Here is a 22,654-nt window from a genome sequence, read left to right on the forward strand (position 1 = left end):
ATGTCGTGAGTGTAGACGAGGAGGACGATCACGTCAGTAGAGCAGGGGATTGCCCCCCTGGTATACTGGATGTGAATCAACCTTCATTGCACATGAAGGCGACATCAAAGGATCACACCTATGGGTCGACCGACACGTCGACATCTGTCGATCCTTTCACAATCCACCGAGAGCGATGCTGAACCCGTCATAATCGTACAAGCTGTCTTACAGCTCTGGTTTGTAGGGTGCCAGAGAGCAACAACATGCTCTTACTGCCATTGCAGGAGGAGCATAGGTGATATCACTCATACTCGATCGAGGGAGGCTATGCCGGGCTGAGACTTGCTTGCACGACATTCACTTCCACACTCGTATACCGGGACTTGGCATACAGTCTAGACTTCCAGTCTACGATATACGTGCACCGTAAGTCACCCGTACCCCAAGATTACTCCATATCGATCCCTCATCAACGACATCCGTTAATGAGTGAAACTCTGCTTGCAAAGTGGCGCCGCCATATCTCGGATTGTTCCTCATGACGAATACTACGACTACTCCTTTCCTGAGACGGTGGAAAAAACGCCTCCCAAATCAAAATAATTGATTGATTGCCCTAAACGCTGATCTTCCTCGACCTGTTATTAATGGATAGAGCAATTTGAATGGTTGATCGAGAATATGTTCCGAGGGCGCAGAACATTCCATTACATCTCGTGATACTGTATCTGATAAGCCGAAGAACGGAAAGAAAACAACTTGAATACTCTTGTAGGGTAGTCTAAGCACTATATTTCGATTGGGATATATACATGAGAAACGTCCCGACATGATCCGAATGATGTTAATGGGTATTAAAGTCAACCTAACCTGTAAACAAGTCAAGACAGAATCGTACAGCAGTAGCCCCAGCAAAGTCGACCTCCTGAGAGGTTCGTAGACGTTTTTCGGACAATCGATGAAATAACTAAAAAAAACCCGGAATCCGAAAGAGTACAACTGCGTAGAGAAAATGAGAGAAACGACAGGAAAATAAATTGTCCGGTGGATTATTGACCGTAGCTTTGAGCTCCGACATCGATCGGACTGGACGGATCGAAGTTGTAGTCAACTCCAGGAGGAGCGGGGAAGGGGAAAGACGGTCGATGCCTGGACACAACGGAATCAACTCCATCCAAGGACTCCACGCCGGGAAAACTCACCACCTTTGCCACGTATCAGGTGGACCATCTGCACTGCCTTGCTTCTCCATCTTGGTAGAGGTCTCGAGGGGCGGAGCCAACAGACCCTCGTGTTGCTGGACGGTATATTGCGCTCCATTGGGAGTGAAAGGCATCGCAAAAATCGGTTTGCTGTCCGCACCCAAACCACTGGGAGAGTATTTGCGAGTGGCATTCTGGTAAGGCGCTGCGGTCGTTGGCGACGCCTGTTGTCTCCCAGGAGAGTGCATCGCCATTGGTCGACGGTAGGGGTGATGATGGATACCATTGGAAGGGGAAGTGGGGAATCGAGCGTAAGGCGAGGCACTTCCTTGCGGGCTGTCCACTAAAGCTGTACCATCTTGCTTGAGACCGACAACGCCCTCAAAGTAGCTACCAGAACCATCTTCCATTGACCCGGCACTGCCTTGGCTGGCGCTGCCAGCACTGCCCATGGCTGAGGTAAGGACCAATGGCTCTTCGAGACCCGGTCCCATATTGCTGTCGCCAATAGTCGTCCTGGCCATCTGCTGCTGTTGAGCAGCCATCTCGTCGGGCGTCACAATGATCTGAGACTGATCTGATGACTGTCGCGGAGGTAATACGGGATGAGCTGGATGGTCAGAAGAATGAGAGAACGAAGTTGACGCAGAATCGAAGCCATTTTGGTGACTTTCAGTTGGAGACACGTTCGTCGGTGGAGTTGGGGGTGACAAAGCTGGCGGCTGCGAGTTCATAGGGTACATCGGTGCTGAAAAAGGCGTCAGCATCAGCTAGATGACGAAATAAACCACGATGCGGCTCACTGATGGGAGCTGTGGCTCCCTCTTCACCGCGACATCCCTTCACCAGCCAGTGTCTTCTCAATGCATCCTTACGCGAAAAGCTACGATTAGTGTATCAGCACTGCGGTTCACACGCTTCCACAATGTCACTCACGTTTTACCACATTTGTCACATCCAAATGGCTTGACACTCAAGTGGATACGCTTGTGTCTTTTCAGATCATGGTTACGGTTCTGAGCCAGTGCGGTCAGCATTGAGGCGGAGGTTTTTGCTGGAAATGACTCACGAAGCTTTGCACGCATTCATCGCACTTGAACGGTCGGTCGACCAAGGGCAGTCTGTTGGCGAAAGAGTATCCCAGACTCGGACCCGTTCTCATATCCATGAATGAATTAGGCCCAGCCATGGTGTTGTGTCTGATCAGAGCTGGATGCGCGCCAGGCTGCTGAAGCGATGATGGTGCAGATATGGAAGGAAGATAGCTGGGATAAGACTGAGCGTATGCCGAAGGATAAGACAACGATCGAGGCATGTCCGCTGACGTGGGCTGTGCATACGGTGTGGTGTAGTAATTCGGAGGATACAAGCCAGAGGCCCGCGGGGACGATTGTGCTTGTTGACTTGTTGGAGTACCATATTGCGCGGCATGCGTCTGGCGTTGATAGGTGAAAGGACTTCCGTTGATAGGACTCGATTGTGAAGGTACTGAGCCCGCGGGTGGAAGAATGGAAAGGCTCGGGGTCCTGGTCAGACTTTGTTGTTGTGGGGATTGCCGTTCGGTCTCTCCAGAATATGAGCGGTAAGTCATTGATGCGCTCGCCGGATACGGATAGGTATTGTGCTGAACCGGTTGAGGCTTTTGTTGGTAATACGAGTACTGCTGACCAATCGGAGGTTCAGAATGATGAGCAAGCAGAGGGGGTCGGGATGAGCCAGGACCGGGAACAGAAGAAAGGGGAGGTGGTGCGAAGGCAAAGGGAGATGCTGATGTGGGTGGCGACTGGGCCTGCTGTTGTGACTGTTGTTGTTGTTGTTGTTGTTGTTGATGATGATGTTGCTGAGGATAGGAAGGTTGTTGGTACTGTGAATCGAACGGGTGGGGTTAGCTCACGCTGCATAGAATAGCGAGGAGAATAGTTGAGACAAAGGCGAGAAAGAAGATGGAAGAAAGGTGATGAGGGGCTGACAGCTGCTCTCTGTCGCGCTTTTATACTATTCGATAAGGAGAGGACGTGAAGCTGACTATGACCGCGTCGGCACACGCGGCATCCATATGCTACGAGAGTAAGCAGTGTGGAAAGGTACACCACTCGGCGTGCTGCAGCGCAGCCAGCTCGCCTTGCTGAGAGACCTATCGTCCTTCCTTCCCTGTTCATCTCATCGCTCGCGCTCCACAAGAATCAATCAAGATGCAGACTGCTTTCATTCGGTGCCTTCTCCTCCGTCTCCTCTGTGGAGAGGGCTCGTGCGTTCGACCCCGATCATTCGCCAAAGGGCATTCGACGGGGGACAGGATGGGACACCGTCTGACATCTTGCCAATCTCCGAGGCGCAAGCAGTTGATTTGAAACAAGAAGGATGCTTTCTCCGGACCGAACGAAGCAGTGATCCTCCGTGCCCTTGAGACCGAACTTCTGAAACACATACACAAACAGAGACACACACACACAGACACACACATACAGACGGCTAGACCAGGATGTCCGAACCGAACAGGTTTTGGGGCGATGCAGATAGCGAAGGGAACCGCAGGAATGTCCGATCACACAAGAAAAAGAGGAAATCAAGGCAATGGACCGAACACTCACCTCATCTCTCCTTTCCCTTCCTTCTGCTCCTCGGCCATCGTACCCTCCTTGCTGTGGATAATGCGCGTCGTTCATCGCGTCTTCGCGACTTCGTCGGCAAGGAGATGGGGATGCCGTTGAATTGGACAGCTGATAGATGTGTGGACTCTGCACAAAAACCCAATCAGTGAGCTCTTCGTCGCGTCATCGCACAGTAACTAACTTGATTTGCGAATGCTCACCTAGGTCGAGGCTTCCACCTGGCGTCCAATGATATCGTATGATCCGGTGCCTATCTCCTTGTGTTCCAACTCCTACGCCAAACGCTGATATCTCAGAGGCCTGACGGTTGATGAATCTTGCTGAACGCTATACACAACGGGCACTGAGACCCAACGGCACTTGGCGCGATGGTTGCCTAGTCGGATGACTCGATAATGGCGAAGCGGGGACTCGCGGCGCCGTCCGTGTGAATGCGAGTGGTGGCGCACGTAGCTGGTGATACGGACGTTCCACGTCAAGGAGTTGCTTGTTCGAATACCTTTGATTGAATGGCTTTATCGATAGATCGAGGTCAACGAAAGTTGTCGCGATACGTCGAGTTGGGATCCACCGAAAATCAGTGCTAGGCGGGGGCTGTTGATCTTTCCGAGGGGTTCTCCAGGAGGTGCGTACAGCGATGCAGGGCGACAGCGACAGCGACAGCAACGAGTGAAGGAGACAAGATGTCCAGTGCAATTGCGAGGATTGTGTCCTTTGGTTTGTCTCGTTGAGTGTGGATATAGATGGGGTTTTACGCAAAAGAATATGGAACTGATGTTCTCCCAAAAGGCACCTCCCCTTGTGACTCCGTAGTTTTGTTGCTAGTCGAGCAGCCGCTGACGGGGACCGCACGCTTCTCTTTTCCTTTTTTTTTTTTTTCCTGCTCCCTCCTAGCTTGGGTGTAATATCAGAATGGAGGATGGAAGAGTTCAGTGACTGTCCAAAGGGAATGGCGAGAGCGAGCGTAGAATGAACGTCCCTTTTCTGCCCTGGACCCTGTAATGTCGGTCTTCCGTTGTCAGTCACGATAACGCTCCGCTTTCCACTCTGTAAATGTGAAGTGTGTGAGAATCATGTCGCTTGTCGTAAAGAGTCTCAAATGTCCCACTTCCGGCTATCTCACAAAAAATCTTACACCAATAGACGAGAGACCCTTTTCGTTACCTCTGTCCGCTCCCCTTCCTGCTTGTCTTCCACTCGAAAAAAAAAATAACATGGAGCAACGAGAAATGTACGGAAGACAGTTTCCTTGCTCAAGGCACGAACCGACCAGGACCAGAAAAGGGTAAACAGACAGGAGAAAACCTGGGGTTGTAGACCTGGATGGGTACCTGACCTGACCTGACCTGACCTGACCCGACTGACTAATCGATTTTCGTGAGCTGAAAAAGCAAGGGGGCAGAAAAGCTCCGCCGAGAAGATGATCGTGTGTCGTGGTAAGCGATACATGCAAGGCTGAGTACTCGCAAGACACGAGTGCCATCCCTCCAGGTAACGTAAGGGGATGGCTTAAGCAGATACACGCGGTTGGGTTCGAATCGATCCGTTCGCGACTACTCATCCACACACACACCACTCACTCATTACACAGGAAGGAAGGAACAGACGCAATGTCGCAATGTCATCAAGGTTTGGACCGTCCGGGACCGTCAACGAAAAGAACAAGGAAAAGTTTCGTCGAAGACGAGACCCCACGTCGTTCGTTCACCTGCTGCTGATCAGGACCCGAGTCAAGGTCTCATGTCCCGTCCAATGGGCTAGCTCCATTCGGATCTTCGCGCCCTCCTAAAGTTCAAAGGCACCACCACAACGAATCAGTCAGTCAGTTAGTCAGTCAGTCAGTCAGTCAGTGACTCCGGATCGTTGCAAGTCGGCCGACCCCGTCGGGGCTCTCGTTCAAAGTGTCCATATCTGCATCATGAAACTGATACCTAATTGCAACTGTGTCAACCTATACAGGTGTGTTCTTCTTACGACGTACGAACAGTTTCGACTGATCTGTCTCAAATCCCCTTGTAAAGTTCAACAAAACATTCCCCTGTGTTCAGATATCGATCAATCGATTGATTGTATCAGGTTACAGACACCCGACTCGAGTGTATCGTGGTATTCTGCGAGCATACTGGCATAGCATAGCATAGCTTCGTATCAGTCGGATCGCTCAATCAATCGTGTTGAGGTACAAATCAATAGCTATTATAGGGGTCAAACGTGTATCTCACCGAGTCCTCCTCCTTGTCCAGGTTGGGCATACTCGTCTCCTCTCTTCTCCTGATAAACCGGACTCGGACATGGACATTGGGAAACTCACATTAAGGTTCAGTCAGGTCGTGTTCCTGATTTGTGACTCGGTTTGGTTTGATTTGGTGATCGTCCGGGGTCAAAGAGAGAGGAAGAGGGACGTACACCTCTTTCCCCCATAGCTGGGTTGAGCGCATCCTCGACATCGACCTTGTACAGCATGCGATCTTCGGCAAGGTTTGACGGTCGGAAGTAGAAACGAAACCGAGGATGAGAAGCATGAGGACAAGAGAAGAGGGAACGAGATGACAAGGGTCTCAACTCCTAGCGTGTCTCGTCTCACACCGCATTGACGTGAAGCATACCGTTAAGACACATGCCGAGAACGACGATATTTTCATTATGTCTTGGTGACGCAAGAGGCTAACCCTCTCTCTGATCGCTTCCAGTCCGGGGCTGGGGACTGGTCGTGTCATACTCGGACGCGATTGTTTTCGTAGTCGGACAGATCGGCGCCTCGGTCTCGGCGTAGACAGACGAGGTGACGGACGAACGGGGCTCGATCAACGATGGAATGGCAGACAGCATCCACATCCTCGTACAGGAAGGAGGAACGGGAAGCGTTGGTCGTGGGTATGTGTGCCAGCAGTGTCAAGGCACTCACTGTAAGTGAAGCGAAAGCCCCGAGAAGAAAGAACAAATTATCGTGAGGCAGAGGTCGGGACCGAAGACGTGCTTCTAGATTATAATTCTCGAGGCCGGCCTACGCAAGGATACAACCCACCATCAACGTCCGCCAGACGGATTCCATAGCACGACAGGGTTTGACCACACCAGTGCACAGCGATCGAATACCTCTGATATGTCTCGCCAATGACAGACATAATGCCACGAGTGCGTACTTTTTTCAGCGCATCTCGCCGTGCCCCAATCACCCATAGGGTAGAGGTATGATCGACTCCTTCGATGAATATAGACGTCCTGTGCCGAGCCCTAGCACGCCGATCATACCACTACCACTACCTCGGCTCACTAGTCCCATCGAAAACCCGACGCCATCAGTGAGATCTACAGCGCTACTTACTGCTCATACAGTAATCGAATCCACAGTGCTCCAAAGCTAAAACATCCGTGCCGTGGCGTATTCTTGCACTTCAGGTGAAAGAGATCTCATCTGTATGAATCATGTTCGGGATGGCGTCGAGACGATATCTTATCTACATGGCTTCGATTCGTCATATAAAAGACCCATACATACCCCTCAAAAGAGATCGGAGGGTTGGAGCTGTTACTGATCGGGACAGGGGAATTCTCGTTTAAGGTCGAATATCAAAGTCGTTAAACAAAGCACGATGGCAATCTACTATGCAATGCATTGATTCTTTGCTATTCTTGGTTTATGCTATTAGTACTCTTCCAACGGCTTTGGTCTCTCCCCCGCACTTTCTTTCGCTTTGGTACACCATACAAGCTCTTCTCAACCTCCCAACTTTCAACTTTTGCGTGTAAAACAACCGTTCTCTGGTCTATCTTCATATTGCCGCCCAAACGACGCGTTATGATAAGACTGCAATCAAATGCGAGGCGAGAACATCTTGTTCTTCCGCAACAGCTATAATTCGGAAGCGATATGTCAGCGACTCCCACAAGTCGACACGGCTCCATTCCCCACTCACCTTTCAGAACAATCTTGATGAACTTCCTAGCCACTTCGGGTTTCTCCTTCTCCATCTTTTCCAAACCTTCCCCATCCAGCTTCCATAGAACACAATCTCTCTCAGCAAGTACCGTACAATTCCTCCTGGTCTCACTCAGCGTGGACAGATCTCCAGCAATCGTGCCAACCACCATCGTCTCCTGGACCAAAGACGTATGATCGTCATAGGCATAAGTCGCCCGAAGACATCCGATCTCGATGATGTAGAGACCATCGGCGAGATCGTTCTGCTGCCACAAGGTGTCGCCAGACATGATGGATTCCTGGGAGAAGTAAGGGCACAGCTCGGAGAAGAATGAAGCGTCTGGTCCTGTATCGTCGATATATGACCCGAAAGTCTGCATAAGAATGGGCAAGGGCTGCTTGGGATTTGGGTCTGATTTGGGAGAGGGAGCTCGGTCTGGTCGGGTAGCGAGTGAAGCTGACGATAGCCCATGAACTTATCAGCTGATTGGGCTGCAGGTGAGCGGTTGATCACTCACAAGCAGGTAGCGTGTCACCCCCAGCTTTCACTAAATGGCTTCTCCTCGGACTATTCTGGAAGGACTCTACAAGAGAGAAAGGCGGCTTGGAGATCTTCGGAAAATCGATGACTTTCGCGGTGCTTTCGTTTTCCAAAGCCTGTTGGTTCTCGTAGAATGCAGTCCTGGGGGGAAAATCTTCAGCAACGGCCCGATCACGGTGTGCCACTTAGGACACAGCCGCCTGAGTACTCACAAGTAGGCATTCTCCGTCCACTCCAATGCGTCGTTCAATCTCTCGAAGACTTCTACTCGTGTTCCCTCTCGGTCGGCCCATAGATCAACACCCTGTAGCGCTGTTCCCACCAAACCATTCGGTGCAGCTCCACAGAGGATCATCAGAACATCTTTGGCTGCCAGCAATCGCTGAACTCGCACGAACGCCTCGGCTGAAGAAAAGTCCAAACCATGAACCAGATCGAAGTCGATGATAAGGAATCGAATGGGATTGTGTTGCCATTTAGCAAGATCGAGCAACTTTCGGATCTCATCTTCAACATGGGTGATGGTACCAAAGAACACTTCAAATCGGGGTCAACTGAAATCTACGGGCGACAGAGGCCATCGCACTTACAGAATCCCTGGAGCTTCATGACGTAGGTCTGGGAACCAACTTGCTGGATAAACGCCCGTTGAGGTCTGGGCCTTCTGACCGTGGACCTGGCCGTGGCCCCATTGAAGACGGTTCTAATCGCCTTTCGTCGAGAACTCTGGACAACGAAGAAAATACACGCCAGGATGATACCAAACAATAACCCGATGACGAAGTCGAATCTGCCAGACAACACGAACGTCAATGTTCGGGCTTCCTTCGTCGTAGGGCAGGGATACTTACACTGTCATACCGATCGCAATGGCCCAAATCGTGATGTACTCCATCCTGTTGACGCGATGACGAGTGTCCCAGACTGCCTCGATCACGAGATCGATTCCGAGGACAAAGATAAGAGCGCCAACGACCATGACAGCTGTGTGACTGTCAGCTATGGCATCGTACCAGACAGATACCGACTTACGAAGACTAGCAATGACCGCAGGACCAACCATCATGATAGCGACGGTTGCTCCAGCGAGCATGAGACCAGACAATCTTGACCCACCACCAACTCGATAGACTGTCCTTCTGTCAGCCGATGAATCCGCAACCAGGAGAATAGGCTTACATAACACGGTGTTCACGTAGGTTAAGTAATTGGGCACCTGCCAGTGACACTATCAGACCCTGGCTTGAGGTTCATGAGAAGAAGACTCACCGTCCCGACCAAACCTGCTATGAGGTTGGAAGCGCCATGCGCTAACAACTCTCGATCGAGCTTGACATTGTCCTCGCTCAGTGAGACACCGAGGGCCGGAACCTGAGTTGAAAGGGCAAACATTAACTGAAGAGCACCGTACAATGGGGCATTCCGTGAGGACTCACGTTCAGTGGAACATGAAGAATCCCAAAGAAGACGAGAGCCAGCTGAGTAGGCATAGCCGCCCAGAAAGCTTCCCAGTTGGTCTTACGGAAATCCTGCATTGAAGGAGCGTCAGTTGCTGTTCATTTCGGGGAACTGGGGACACTCACAAAGTAGGTGTAGAACTTCCACCAAGCCTGAGTGTTGGTGCCCACATCAAAGACCCAGCCCGCATTTCTCAAGGTTGCCATATCCCATCTGCCAATCGCCACCACAATGTAAAAGATGATCGGGATTACGAAGAAATAGGCTGGGAAGATTAGTTGGTGGTGATAGAAATGGGTAATGACGCGTAAAAGTATAGCGAGGGCGAGTGGGATCGTCCACAGTGCGACAACATGCCATGAACTGAAGAAGAGCTTCAGTGTGGCAAGGTTGTATTCGAATCCTTCTTCCTTCAGGCCCCGAGAGACTTCGAGACCTGTTTCAATCAAAAAGATACCGACACCGCCAATACACCTGATTCTCTTGTGAGCAGAGGTCTACATAAGAGGGTCAGCAAGAGACGTACCCAACAAGGATATGACGAGGGAAGTATCCGATCAGGCCTCCGAGCTTGAACGCTCCCAGAGCGAAGAACACAAGACCTTTCGAACTCAATCAGCGAAAGAGTTGTACAACGAGAAGGGGAAACCACTCACCCGTCAAGACCGAGCTGAATGCGAATGCGACCATGGTCGTAGCGATAATGGCCTTATCGTCATCTCCTATCACGTTCTCAATGATGTTGACCAGAATGTGGAAAAAGGGTACAGCTTCGATCATCATTGAACCGTTACCTCCCGGGAAGATACTCCCACCGAGGGAGAATACGAGCTGGGATACAATACATCTAATTTGCGAAATCAGTGACTGACCGCGGACCATTTGAAGAAGAGAACGCACGACATGAAGAACATGGAGACACCGAGGGAACCAAAGTCGACGAAGACGGCATTTGCGGGAAAACTGGGCAGATATGATCAGCCATCCTTCTAGATGAAGTCCTTGACGTCGAGACTACTCACAGAATCATCCCATAACTGACACCATCCAGGACATTCAGTAACAAACCCAAAATGACAGAAGGTAACGCTTTGAAAGGCTCGGTGATAGCCTCCCTTGCGACATCTTTCGCCGATACCTTCGCTAAGCTGCTTTTCCATGCTCCAAGATTGGCCAAAGCTTGACCGCCCCATGATCTCTTCTTCCCCTCACCGTTTCCACCACCGAGTAAAGGAGTCCGTTCCGAGGCGACCTCAACATCTTCCCGTGCTACCTCATCGGCGAGGTATCGCCTCAAAGAGCTAGCAGACGCTCGTCGAGAACCTCCTTCAGATCCGCCTACTTCCTCCGACACCGTCTCTGCTAACAAAGAGCCCTTGTGAGGCAAGGGAGTCTGCTCCCCCGAAAGGTCTTCGTCACTCTCGGCCACATTGTTGGCGACTTCTGCTTGAACAGGATCGGTACCATCTTGAGCTTCTGAAGCGTCCGAAGCGTCTTGCTCTCTGGCTCGTCGATCCTCCTTATCCCTCTCCAGCATCATGCTCAGTCCAGACTTTCCTTGCGCATACGGAGAAGCTGGGAAAGCTCCTTTTGGAGGCGAGATGTCGCTCGATGTTTCGTGTACTGTAGGAACTTTGACAGAAGCTGGGTTCAAGTGACTGGGATAGAGGGGTCGATGGTCTGTTGCAGAAGCGTTCCCAACTCCGATAGCCATTGAATGTGAGATGGAAGGATGTCGCGAGGCGAGTGGAGATACGGATGATTGGAACTGAAGAGATGAAGAGCCGGCTTCGCCGCCGGAAGCAGACGAGAAAGCTCTTGGTCGGGAGGTGAATGACATTGAGGCGAGTCGAGCGGTCGAGTCTCTGATCGCTTGAGACGAGGTCGACCCTGATGGTGTGTGAGAAGGTGTACCGTGCGATCGTCTACGTGTGCAGAAGGCGATGTTCAGCGTAAGAATAGACATCGTTGAGTGATGTGACTTGTCTCAGTTGAATTCGAGGCGGGCCAACGGAAATGGCGAGAGGACAAGACTGCAACAGCAAGAGAAATCTATCACTCACTCTTCGTTCCCATCACCGTTCACCTTCCCATGTCTTTCAGCTAGCGCTGCAGGGTCATCTTGCAGTGCTCCGTTCCCACCAGGAGCTTCCATAGGCTGCAGAGCGCTCGGACCGGGTCCTGCACTCGCGCTCACTCTCCTCAATACCTGAGAGAAGTATCCACCTTGTTGCTGCTGAGGTGTTTGACTGTCGGGAGTTGGGGGGCTATGAAACCCCGAAGCCGCGGCAGAATAGGAAGTACGGACGGAGAAGCCTGATGCGGAGGGCGAGAGTGCGTGGGGATGATGGGTCGGTAAGACGGGCGATTGAGAGTGTGAATGAGTGGAAGGTAGATGAGGTGAGTTGTTGGGATCACGGGCCGGCATTTTTGACGGATGAAACACAAAATGGGGGTCGATTATCGGAGCCCGGCAGGACGGGGTGTGTAATTGATCCGCGTTGATGATTGATCGGATGTCACTGGTGATGTGAAAGGGGAGAGACCTTGTTGAATCTGCGAAATCTGCGATCGAACACACAAAGCGGATGGATAGCTGAGGCACATGTGCGCTCTGGATGCTTGGCGATCAAGGTGTCTTGCGTCGTATCAGATCACTCGTCGTTGGACATCAGGTGATAATTCGATTGCTCCTGTAGACTGACGTTGGTGAAGGCGTGGAGAGGCGTCGGCGGTTTTTCTGCGCGTCGTACAACGTTCTTGTCACCACTCACTCCACTTTTGGTACAGTCCTGCGAATGAGAATCTAAACGACACAGGACGGTGGACGACTTTCTCAATCACTTTTGATATCGCACGTCTGTTTTTCGACAGAATTATTTATTGGGATCTGCACCTTCTACTTGGGTGGTAAGCGATATCTCGACAACGCCCTGTAGCTGATAGTGGTCTAGTCGAAGCGAGCGAGCATCTTGTCCCGGTCCTCGCTGTGAATCGTCAGAGATAAGCCTGTCGACGTTTCCTCCACTCGTCATAAGTTTGGTGGGTGTATGCGGTCTATGCGGGCCAGAAAACCATATTCCCTTATTTGATAAACTCACTTAAGATATGTGTTCGACAAGCAGTTTATTGTTTCCTCCCCCTTTAGATCGATACATCCATGTGTCGTGACGGTAGTGACCGGCAGTTCGGACCGGCTCACGTTCAGTTCCAAGTCTGGAGTGAATGCAGAAATCTATAAGAGGAAGTGGGATTGGTGTTGATAGGTCTTGTTGATCCACCCTCACTCTGAACGACACAGAGCCTCACACGCCAGACACTATGTCGTACATTGAAGGACTGTTCGGTCTCAAGGGCAAGACTGCTTTGTGAGTGTTGTGTGTTCGTAGGGACCCGGGTCGGACCCAGAGACCAGGGCTCGTTGTACAGCGGACTTTATCGACAAGCTGGACGTTGCTGGACTGATTCTGTCTCAACCCTTGTCTCGGATTCCTGTGCTGACAAGTTCTGCTCCTGCAGGATCACCGGTGCCACTCGAGGTATTGGTTCCCGTATGGCTCTTGCTCTCTCCAAAGCAGGAGCCGATATCATCCTCGTCCAACGAAATACGACCAACACCGCCACTCGGGACAGTATCGTCTCGTCAGGGGGCAAAGCCGACATTGTCGTCTGTGATCTCGCCTCTGCTGAACAAGTGTCCAAACTCATCCCTCACGTCACCAAAGAGCTGGGAAGGACGCTGGACATCGTGGTGAACTGTGGCGGGATCCAACGTCGACATCCTGTGGAGAATTTCCCAGAGGACGATTGGAACGAGGTCCTTCAGGTGAATATGAATACGGTGTTCACGATCACGAGAGATGCAGGTCGACATATGTTGGAATCGAGAGGAGGTGTGGCGGGTGAAGAGGTCCCATCAGGTGGAGCTCAAGGGAATCCGAGGGGGTTCGGAAAGATCATCAATATTTCCAGTCTGGTCGCTTTCCAAGGGGGCCTCAACGTCGTCGCTTATGCTGCTGCCAAACATGGTGTGCAAGGTATGGTGAGTTCGCACGCGGATGTAATCAAACTATATGTGATGAGGCTCAGTGCCGACTTGATTTTTTTCCTTGCCGCGATCGCAGGTCAAGGCCTTCTCAAACGGTTGGGCATCTAAAGGTGTCAACGTCAATGCCATCGCTCCTGGTTACATCGCTACAGACGTGAGCGACAAAATTCCCACTTCGTACTTCTCGCATGGCGAATCTCGAGTACTCTGGGCATATTGGATGATGATCGCTGACCTAGCCTGTCATTGCTCAGATGAACGAAGCCCTCATCGCCGACCCCGTCCGTTCTCGTCAGATCCTCGAGCGCATCCCTGCCGGCCGATGGGGTACCCCCTCCGATTTTGAAGGTGCTATTGTATATCTCGCTTCGAAAGCTAGTGACTATGTCAGTGGGGAATGTATCGTGGTCGATGGTGGCTGGATGGGTAGATAAGTGCATATGCTGCCAAAGGAAGCTTGTGAAGACAGATGGGGACTTCGGACCTGGGAAGAGCGATGTCCATGGGTTTCTAGCTTAGCTTATACGCTATTGACGTGCATATGTAGAGCGTTTACAATCACTGCAAGCTGTTGCACACGGTCACGCTCAAGACGCCAGCCTATATTTATCCAAGGGAAAATACACACGCCGTCCATGCAGTTTTCATAGGTGTGCTCTGACTCTGCATCTAGATCCGCCCCCCTCAAGCATCCTCGCCTCCTCCGTCGTCCTCAAGCTCTCCATTCTTCAACCGCTGTTCCCTGTCTAATCGTTCCTTTTCTTCTCTCTCTTCCATTTCTACTACTTCCACATCTAACGGATATGTCAAAATCGCCGCAATACCCGTCAGAAGATTCAACTGTTGACCGCTCTCATGCATGGATGAAAAGATCAGAGCTTCTCCGCCTCTTGATCTGACATCTTCCACCATTTGGACATAGTGATTTCGGGTGATGGGATCGGATGATCTGCACAGTCAGGCGTCAGTCAATAATCGGCGACAAGCTCAAATGGTGTAGGTAAATGGGCTGCAGGAGTTCAACCTACCGGAACAAATCGTCAGATATGAGCAGAGTACCGACAGCGCCTCTTTCGACAGCGAGAGCGACATGTTCCGGTCCATACCATGCTCTGAGCTCGTCGGTAGCTAACATCTTGTGGAACCTGCGCAATGGTGGTCAGCATCAGTCATACGAGGACACGGTGTGGTGACACTCACTTGTCCAATCCCAAACCCTCCCTCGCAAATTTCGCTCCTTGCAACGTCTTGGCCACTTCTGGTGCTCGTAGCGCCTCTACAAGCCCATGCACATGTGAGGTGTTCGAATGCACTTTGATCCACTTTGACCTGGATGCGAGGAGAGGTTTGTTGGATGTCAAAGTAGCTTGTTGGAAGATGTAGTCGTACAACTAATTGGTGCAACATATTTAGCTTCAACTGGACGCATATAGCTTCATTCAGTCCACGGAATGGAAGCTGGGAAGGAGTACCCACCGAATCTCGCGTGAACCCAGGGCTGGCAATAACAATAGCTTTGAGTGTCTGGAACGGTATTAAGCGGAGAATCGCTTGGTACACGGTGGAGAAAAAGTTTTCCACAGCCTGTCATACTTATCCTGTGAGCTTGCGTGTCCTCGTGACGCACAAGTCCCCGGGAGACCCCAGACTTACCTTATCATGGCCTGATGTGCCGCCCTTTCTCTTTCTGGGAACAGGTGTATCAATTCTTTGTCTGACCACTGTCATGTGTTCTGATAATAGACAGATGACAGCGGTGCCTGCAGCCAGAAGAAAAGATCAGTAAATAACCCGTCACACCCGCCATCTGCACCATCATTCCCGCTTGGTATTGGTAAGGGACAAAGTCCACTGAGCGGAGGCGCGCCCAACTCACCTTCACCACAAACGATAGCTCCGACCTCTGCTCCTCGTCCTTCTTGCGTACTCTCCTCTATGCGCTCCAAAGCGATCGAATCCCATCCGGACGCTTTCGTCAATCTAAAATCACGATTTGCTGAATGGAAGTTGACATCAGCTCTGATACATCGTTGCTTCTCGATCGTCCTTCTTAGACTCATCCCGATACGCTCAGGGTTATCTGCACCGATATACACCTCCCGTCTGCTTGAATGGACACTCACCTTCTAGATCCAAGGTATGATAAGCTCCCAGTCTGACATAATCGTTCTCCTCAATGACCTTTCCTGATATTTGCAAACTGGCTGTAGGCTCTTTCTTCTCTCCTTGTCCATTTGCTTGACTGCTCGATGCGGCAGGGGAGAAAGTGGTCTGCGAACGCGAGAAAAGGCTACTCAGCCAAAGTACGCGAGCCTGTGCATGTATACAAGGATGGGTGGAACCCACCTTCGTCACTTCGAGAGTCAGATTCGTTCGAACCCGGTATGAATCCGATGATCCGGTAGAAGAAACGGTTTGGACTCGTCGCACAGCCAGAGCTCGGACATGATCTCCCTAGCGAATACGATATATCAATTGGCCATCGTACACTTGGATGAGATGTTCAGCTCGAATGGGGCAGGAGATCAGCTCACTTCCGAAATGAGATTATAGACATGCCACATATCTTCATCGTCTTCCGGTCGAAGTGTCACATAACCCTATTGTCATATCAGCGGACGCCTTTGGAGGTATTGCATTGAATAATAGACAAGCACGAGCGGGCACTCACAGAACCGTCCTTCTCCACATGCTTATTGACGAGCTTCATATTGAATATACGAAATGAATCGTGAAAGGAGTTCGAAATGGGGCTCAGATGAGATGGGCTACACCGCCGATTCAATGACTCTGCAGATGACCGTTCGGGGATCGACGGCGATGGGCTGATTGAGTAGCGAATTTTACCTTGACAAGTGGTTGATGTTGAATGCTGTAGAGTTGCAGAATTGAAGATGCCAGAGTTCAATGGCTCACGAGCGATGAAAGTGATGACGCCGATGACAAAAGGCAGCTCTCGTTGGTTGAATCGAATTCCATCCACGTGTTTCACGCGTTATCCCACCAAAGCTGCTGCTCGTGTTTATGAATTTTGCTGTGGGGTGAATGGAATATTCGTCACGGTGGAAGCCCCAAAGACATCACTAGTTCCGCACCAGCGTGAGGCGCCAGACCAAGGAAGTCATTTCATACATCTTATCATGACGTTGCCCTCTGCTAATCCCATGAAAACTCCTCATTTTCATCCCCATCTGCTTTCTTCTTCTTCCTTCCGGCATCCCCTACAGCTGACCCATTGGCAGTCCCCGACCCTGATCCCGAAGCCTCGCCCGCGTCTCTCTCTTCTGCTTCCTGTTCTGCTTTTTGGAGGTCGATCTCTGCCTGAAGGTCGTCTTCCGTGGTGGGATGAGCGATCTGTGTGGCTTTCCCTCTTGCTGTCAAGGGAAGGGTGTGATATGTTGATGAAGCGAGATGAGCTGCGTAGGAATACAAGATGAGGATGAAATAGATCTATGAAGGAGGAATCAACGTCAGCATGCATGTTCAAGGATGACTCACACCTTGTAGAATTGTCATGTATGGAGATGGTGCATAACAAATGTGACTTGACCGAAGTTCGAACTGACCTTCAATAACCACCCCGCAACAAGAGTCCAGACAGCGAACCCCTTCTCTGCCTCCCATATATCCCCGGCCAGAGCCACTCTCAGCTCATCCAGTGCTTCCGTCTGATCAGCCGTCGGCTGTCTGATCTCTCCTCGCGAAAGAGCGAGGTCAATCAGATCTTGTTGCGCTTGAGAATTGATCGTTCGTCGTCCGTCGTGCGGGACCGAGTACCAATAGGTTTCAAAGAAAATGTAGTGGAATACAGAGACGATGAGGTGGTCGAGGGCGTAGAGGTGGGAAAGAAGGAGTGTGGGTGAGGCGGTTTCCTGTAGGAGGAAGGCGAGACGATCCCGTGATGCAGTGCGTTCATGACGGTTGACCAAGAGCGAGATGCGAGAAGGGGTTTGCATACGGGTCAGCGGGCTCTCGTCGCGAACGTGGAGATGGAACGAGCACTCACAGCTTTGACGACTCTCAGACCCCATAGGAAAGCGAACAGCGTCCCTGTCGAATACGCATAGAACAGTAATTGCACAAACGACCCTCCCACTAGAATCGTTATCAGACCATACAGTCCTGCCACTTTGTTGATGAGCTAGCGTACGGCACGATGTCAGCGACTCTGATCTGATGTATCAGTGCAGTGTACGAGGTGTCAATCTACTCACTCCGAAGAGCAGGATGATCTCGGCCCCTGACACGGCCACGATTCATCAGCGACGATACACGCAGCAACATGACAAGACACTGATCGCGTACCAAGCTTGATATCTAGCAGCCCCAAGAATGAACCGAATATTTCGCTGGCCCTCGGCCGTCTGACGCTGATCTTCATGTGGAACGAATGGTTGAAATGCAAGGACTAGTGATGTCAAATCAGTCGTGTTTACAACAATTGAACTTCGAGGTGGACGACTGGCGTCCAAGATGTCTCGCTTCACGCTTCGCCTAGGCTATGATGAGACTGATAGCCCGCTGTGCATTGGTCAACCTGATATTTTGGTCTTTCTCGTTTGATTCCGTACGACCCGTCCTCTGTGCCACACTCATTTGCTTCGGGAATACCAAAACAATTTGCCGAGGAGAAACTCATTCCAACGATTTGTGCGAATTGGCATCCAGTTTGACGGTGTGCGTTTTGGTGCTTGCTTGCTCGCTGCATACACTACGTGCTCCGCCATCGAACCCCTCGTCACTTGAAACCTCCTTGATCAACCGTCAAACGACTCTTTGTCTCTTCTCACCAACCAACAAAAAATCGACAAGCAACATGGCCGCCACCTCTCAGCAGATCTCCAAGAAGAGAAAGTTCGTCGCCGACGGTGTCTTCCAGGCCGAGCTCAACGACTTCTTGTGAGTATCAGTATCAGCAGCGGTCAAGCAGGACTCAGATCGGTGGTGGATGTCGATGGGATGAATGGGGTTGGAGTTTAGCATTTGAGGAAGGGGATTGAGAGCGATTAGTCGAGAACGTTGGAGGAATGATGAGAGAGATATTGGCAGACGGATCGCTGACTATGTGTTCCTTCCCATCCTGTCTTCACCCAATATCGACATTGCATTCCCACTACAACCTATGTCCCCTCGATCTTCGCTGAACCAATACAACCCACCCCTTTTTCACCCTCGCAGCACCCGTGAACTCGCCGAGGAAGGTTACTCTGGATGTGAAGTTCGAGTCACCCACGCCCGAACCGAGATCATCATCCGTGCCACCCACACCCAGGAAGTCCTCGGTGACAAGGGTCGACGAATCCGAGAGCTCAAGGCTCTCGTCGAGAAGAGGTTCAAGTTCCCCGAGAACGCTCTCGAGCTCTACGCCGAGAAGGTCAACTTCCGAGGTCTTTCCGCTACTGCCCAAGCCGAGTCCTTGAGGTACAAGCTTCTCGGTGGTCTTGCCATGCGACGGTGAGTGGTCGAGTTCTCTGACCTTCTGATTTTCTAGACCCTGCCACACTTCTCTACCGGATCTAGCTAAATATCTTCATCTCGATTGCAGAGCTTGTTACGGTGTCCTTCGATTCGTCATGGAGTCCGGCGCCAAGGGTTGTGAGGTCGTCGTCTCCGGTAAACTCCGTGCCGCCCGTGCCAAGTCCATGAAGTTCACCGACGGTTTCATGGTCCACTCTGGTCAGCCCGCTCGTGACTACATTGACTACGCCGTCCGACATGTCCTTCTCCGACAGGGTGTTCTCGGTATCAAGGTCAAGATGTGAGTGGGACTGTCAAGTTTCCACTTTGATCTATTACAGTACTGATACTGTGTTTTACAGTATGAAGCCTTTCGACCCCGAGGGCAAGCAAGGTCCTTCCAAGAACCTCCCCGACGTCATCAACATGGTCGAGTAAGCGTCTTCATATCCTATAGGTTTATCAGCGTAGCGCTGACCTTTCTCCCTTTCCTCACCCAGCCCCAAGGCCGAGGCCCCCATCGAGATCCGATCCGAGCACAAGGAACCCCAAGTGCAGGCTATCCCCCCTCCCGCCGCCGCTCCTCAGCAGGAAGCTGCTCCCGAGGCTCAGTACTAGACTTTGGAGTTGGAGTAGCAGTTGGGTCTTGTATGATAGGATGGTCTGATGGATTTGCATTCACACCATTGTTGCATTGGGTTTCGGGCTTCGGGGACAGCAAGGCTTTGCAGGGAAATTCGACTAGATCGCTCGCAATCCAACAAAAACTCAGATGTCAGAGGAATACAGCTCATTGATCAATGACCCGAACTTTCCTATGGTCGATGTTACAGAGGAGCAGACTAATCACGGACACATGATTACTGGGCACGTCGCACCGATGCGGGACGACCACCGATGGCGATCGCTGTCACTCGTTGGATTGGTTATCTCACATGTCGGTATCTTGTATAAAAGGTTGCGCACATCAGTATAAGAAAGATTTAAGGGCTCCCTTGTTGACCCCCTTCAGATATTTTCCCCTCCTCATTCACGACTCTCTTCCTTTCATGAGTTCTATCATCGATCTTGTACCCCCGGTCTACACTCCGACCATTCACCGGCTGTTCTAGTACTGTCTAAGATGTCAGTGTCTTATCTCCTTTCCCGCCAAAGTGGATTTTGAACTCACAACGTAAGGTACGATCTTGTACGGGACGAGCTCGCAGTACTGAGCAGATCAATTGTCATGAGTCCCACCGTGACCCAACGAGCTGCTTCTACCATACTCACCTTGTCCCAATCCTTGCCATACTTCTTCCTGCAAGCTTCATCGTCCCTCATTTGCCTGTGAACGAGAAGGATGACAAAGAAGATGATGTAGTAGTATGTCAAAGGAGTGTTGAACCCCGTAGGAAGACACCAGCCGAGGCTGTAGCGTGTCAAATCAGCATTGCCAAATCTTTGGCTGAGAAAGCAAGAGGACTCACGCGATGAGCCAATCGCCAAAGTAGTTCTGTTAGTCAAGCAATGATTAGCTGAATCGGATCTTTTTCATGTATCATCAGCTGACTCACGGGATGCCTCGAACGTCCCCACCAGCCAGAAGTCAATAATCTCGTGCCCCGTTCGGTCTGCATAAATTCGAGGTCTAAGCCCGGAGTGATATCAGCCATCGCCTCCCGGCGCCCCAGCAGGAGAAGTTTGACCACTAAGGTCATTCCCCCGCACTCACTCTTGGGGTTCCTGCCCGCTCTGAAGTTTCCCTTCTCATTGTTGGCCGACCTGAATATATAGACTCCAGCAGCCTCAATCACGACGATCACAGCTGTACAGACAGGGCCGAGAGTGATATGGTTGAAAGCGAGGTAACGAGCTTGAAGACCGTAGGTGAATGGCACCCATGTGAGATCACCGAACGAAAGCATGAAGCCGAACCCGTCTGTTGTGATGTCCATCTGGTTGAGGATGGTATGCTGAAGTCAGATTGTCAGCGTTGTGTGCAGTCGGTAGAAAGTAGAAAGGAATGTAGACGTTTGCTTGATCAAGTTAGGGGTAACACCCTATAAAATTGGAAGACTTACCTCCTGGATCAAACAGTCGACCGTATACCAACCCTCAAACACCAACACAAGCAACATGCTATCGGTAATCTTACCGAGTCGGACATATTGCTCACACGCGCATGAGATGTTGAGGATTGCCCAGAGGATCATACCCGGTCGGACCTCGTTGAAGGTCTTGAGGTCGAAAGAGGGGAATCCGGGCGGATGAGGGTTGAGAGGTCGACCCATGAAAAACTACAAAGGTGGGAAGAGTGCCAAGATCAATTTTGGAACAGTGCAGAGCGGGGTTAGAGTGACGGATGATTTGCATGCCACTATGATGCTTTATGCTTGAAACGGGCAGGACGATCAGAACTCACATCATATATGACATTGCCCGAGTTCGCACCAAGGGACAGCAGTTCCTTCGATTGATAGCTCCAAGCGTAAACAAACGCAGCTTGAGCGATGGACATTACGAGACTGGCAGATATAAGAGGGACGAAATGGTCGTAGAGCCATGTGTACGCTTGGATACCCCCTGGCTGGATGATTATTCCGACAGAGATACCGAGAGTGAGAATGAGTGTGTAGAGGCCTAGATCACAGATAATCAGCATTGCGATGTTTAGTAGACCAGGCAGAGAAGGAAAGAGGAGCAGAGGACGAATAGACGGTCGAGGAATGCACTTGATACTCACCGTTCATCTTGTAAGTCTTTCGGGTACCGTCCCTCAACAGATTACCTTGGATGACTTCTCCCGGTAAGACCATCCAGCAAACGATGCAGAAAGCATACCAAACTCCATAAACGGCAGCTGCTCTCCCATCCCAAAAGTATCCTGCTGCACTAGGGAAATTACCGACCAAATTCCAGGCGTCCTTCCATCCATTCACAGAGGTGGGTGTACATCCTACTGCATCGTTACATGCGAAGAAGAAGATGTAGGTGAATAAGGGAGCGAGGAAGGTGATCGCTCCTGTACCGATGGGTCCGAAGAACTCGTGAGGTATCGATTTGGGGTTCAGTTGATCGTACGTCAGTGGTGTGGGATGAGCAGGTAGTGTTAGATGCGTGGTAGCAGTGATCACAGTGGTGGTCGTCCCTTCTTCCGGAGTGGAAGATGTTGTGTCGGCCATTGTGCTTTGTATTGTCAAGTCGTTGTTGTTGTTGATGGTGAAAGAAGGAAAAGAGAGGTGCCAGATGGAGAAAATAAAGTTGATGATTTATCATTTTCGGTATTTGGACGCGATCGATTTGTTGATGACGATGAGACGATATCTTGTAACAAACGAACCCTGAAAAGGCCGCCCAGAGACGTTATTCAGATGTGAGGGAGGATGTGAGGATTCATGTTCATGCACAATATCATAAAGTCACAGAAGGGGTATGAGACATGAGTGTGCG

General features: G+C 50.9%; 7 protein-coding genes across 7 annotated transcripts; 2 read left to right on the plus strand and 5 right to left on the minus strand.

The window, feature by feature from the left end:
- Positions 1-1,031: 1,031 nt before the first annotated feature.
- IAR55_001476 (uncharacterized protein) lies at positions 1,032-3,850 on the minus strand (the record flags this gene model as incomplete). The annotated part of the gene is made up of 6 exons (XM_066944603.1): positions 1,032-1,131; positions 1,185-1,932; positions 1,988-2,067; positions 2,121-2,200; positions 2,254-3,048; positions 3,776-3,850. 6 exons carry the CDS (start codon positions 3,848-3,850, stop codon positions 1,032-1,034), a joined length of 1,878 nt encoding a protein of 625 aa, XP_066804526.1.
- Positions 3,851-7,593: 3,743 nt separating this feature from the next.
- On the minus strand, positions 7,594-12,145 carry IAR55_001477 (uncharacterized protein; the record flags this gene model as incomplete). The annotated part of the gene is made up of 16 exons (XM_066944604.1): positions 7,594-7,649; positions 7,714-8,175; positions 8,237-8,400; positions 8,472-8,796; positions 8,850-9,049; positions 9,111-9,243; positions 9,292-9,390; positions 9,439-9,475; positions 9,529-9,630; positions 9,696-9,788; positions 9,843-10,191; positions 10,244-10,319; positions 10,374-10,564; positions 10,618-10,680; positions 10,740-11,642; positions 11,781-12,145. 16 exons carry the CDS (start codon positions 12,143-12,145, stop codon positions 7,594-7,596), a joined length of 3,618 nt encoding a protein of 1,205 aa, XP_066804527.1.
- Positions 12,146-13,038: 893 nt separating this feature from the next.
- IAR55_001478 (uncharacterized protein) lies at positions 13,039-14,199 on the plus strand (the record flags this gene model as incomplete). The annotated part of the gene is made up of 4 exons (XM_066944605.1): positions 13,039-13,085; positions 13,237-13,759; positions 13,842-13,919; positions 14,020-14,199. The coding sequence occupies 4 exons, from the start codon at positions 13,039-13,041 to the stop codon at positions 14,197-14,199; spliced, it is 828 nt and encodes a 275-aa protein (XP_066804528.1).
- Positions 14,200-14,449: 250 nt separating this feature from the next.
- On the minus strand, positions 14,450-16,475 carry IAR55_001479 (mRNA surveillance protein pelota; the record flags this gene model as incomplete). The annotated part of the gene is made up of 10 exons (XM_066944606.1): positions 14,450-14,714; positions 14,794-14,910; positions 14,966-15,156; positions 15,242-15,349; positions 15,419-15,525; positions 15,642-15,761; positions 15,889-16,036; positions 16,112-16,219; positions 16,300-16,365; positions 16,437-16,475. 10 exons carry the CDS (start codon positions 16,473-16,475, stop codon positions 14,450-14,452), a joined length of 1,269 nt encoding a protein of 422 aa, XP_066804529.1.
- A 446-nt stretch (positions 16,476-16,921) lies between these two features.
- IAR55_001480 (uncharacterized protein) lies at positions 16,922-18,146 on the minus strand (the record flags this gene model as incomplete). Its single annotated transcript, XM_066944607.1, has 5 exons — positions 16,922-17,215; positions 17,332-17,637; positions 17,772-17,906; positions 17,980-18,005; positions 18,071-18,146. 5 exons carry the CDS (start codon positions 18,144-18,146, stop codon positions 16,922-16,924), a joined length of 837 nt encoding a protein of 278 aa, XP_066804530.1.
- A 435-nt stretch (positions 18,147-18,581) lies between these two features.
- Positions 18,582-19,840, plus strand: IAR55_001481 (40S ribosomal protein uS3; the record flags this gene model as incomplete). Its single annotated transcript, XM_066944608.1, has 5 exons — positions 18,582-18,664; positions 18,944-19,219; positions 19,311-19,523; positions 19,585-19,656; positions 19,723-19,840. 5 exons carry the CDS (start codon positions 18,582-18,584, stop codon positions 19,838-19,840), a joined length of 762 nt encoding a protein of 253 aa, XP_066804531.1.
- Positions 19,841-20,348: 508 nt separating this feature from the next.
- On the minus strand, positions 20,349-22,386 carry IAR55_001482 (uncharacterized protein; the record flags this gene model as incomplete). Its single annotated transcript, XM_066944609.1, has 8 exons — positions 20,349-20,432; positions 20,495-20,633; positions 20,692-20,717; positions 20,779-20,852; positions 20,937-21,177; positions 21,286-21,501; positions 21,627-21,844; positions 21,948-22,386. The coding sequence occupies 8 exons, from the start codon at positions 22,384-22,386 to the stop codon at positions 20,349-20,351; spliced, it is 1,437 nt and encodes a 478-aa protein (XP_066804532.1).
- Positions 22,387-22,654: the final 268 nt, after the last annotated feature.

This window comes from Kwoniella newhampshirensis, chromosome 3 (genome assembly GCF_039105145.1).
Source record: "Kwoniella newhampshirensis strain CBS 13917 chromosome 3, whole genome shotgun sequence".
In the NCBI taxonomy this organism is placed as follows: Eukaryota; Fungi; Basidiomycota; class Tremellomycetes; order Tremellales; family Cryptococcaceae; genus Kwoniella; species Kwoniella newhampshirensis.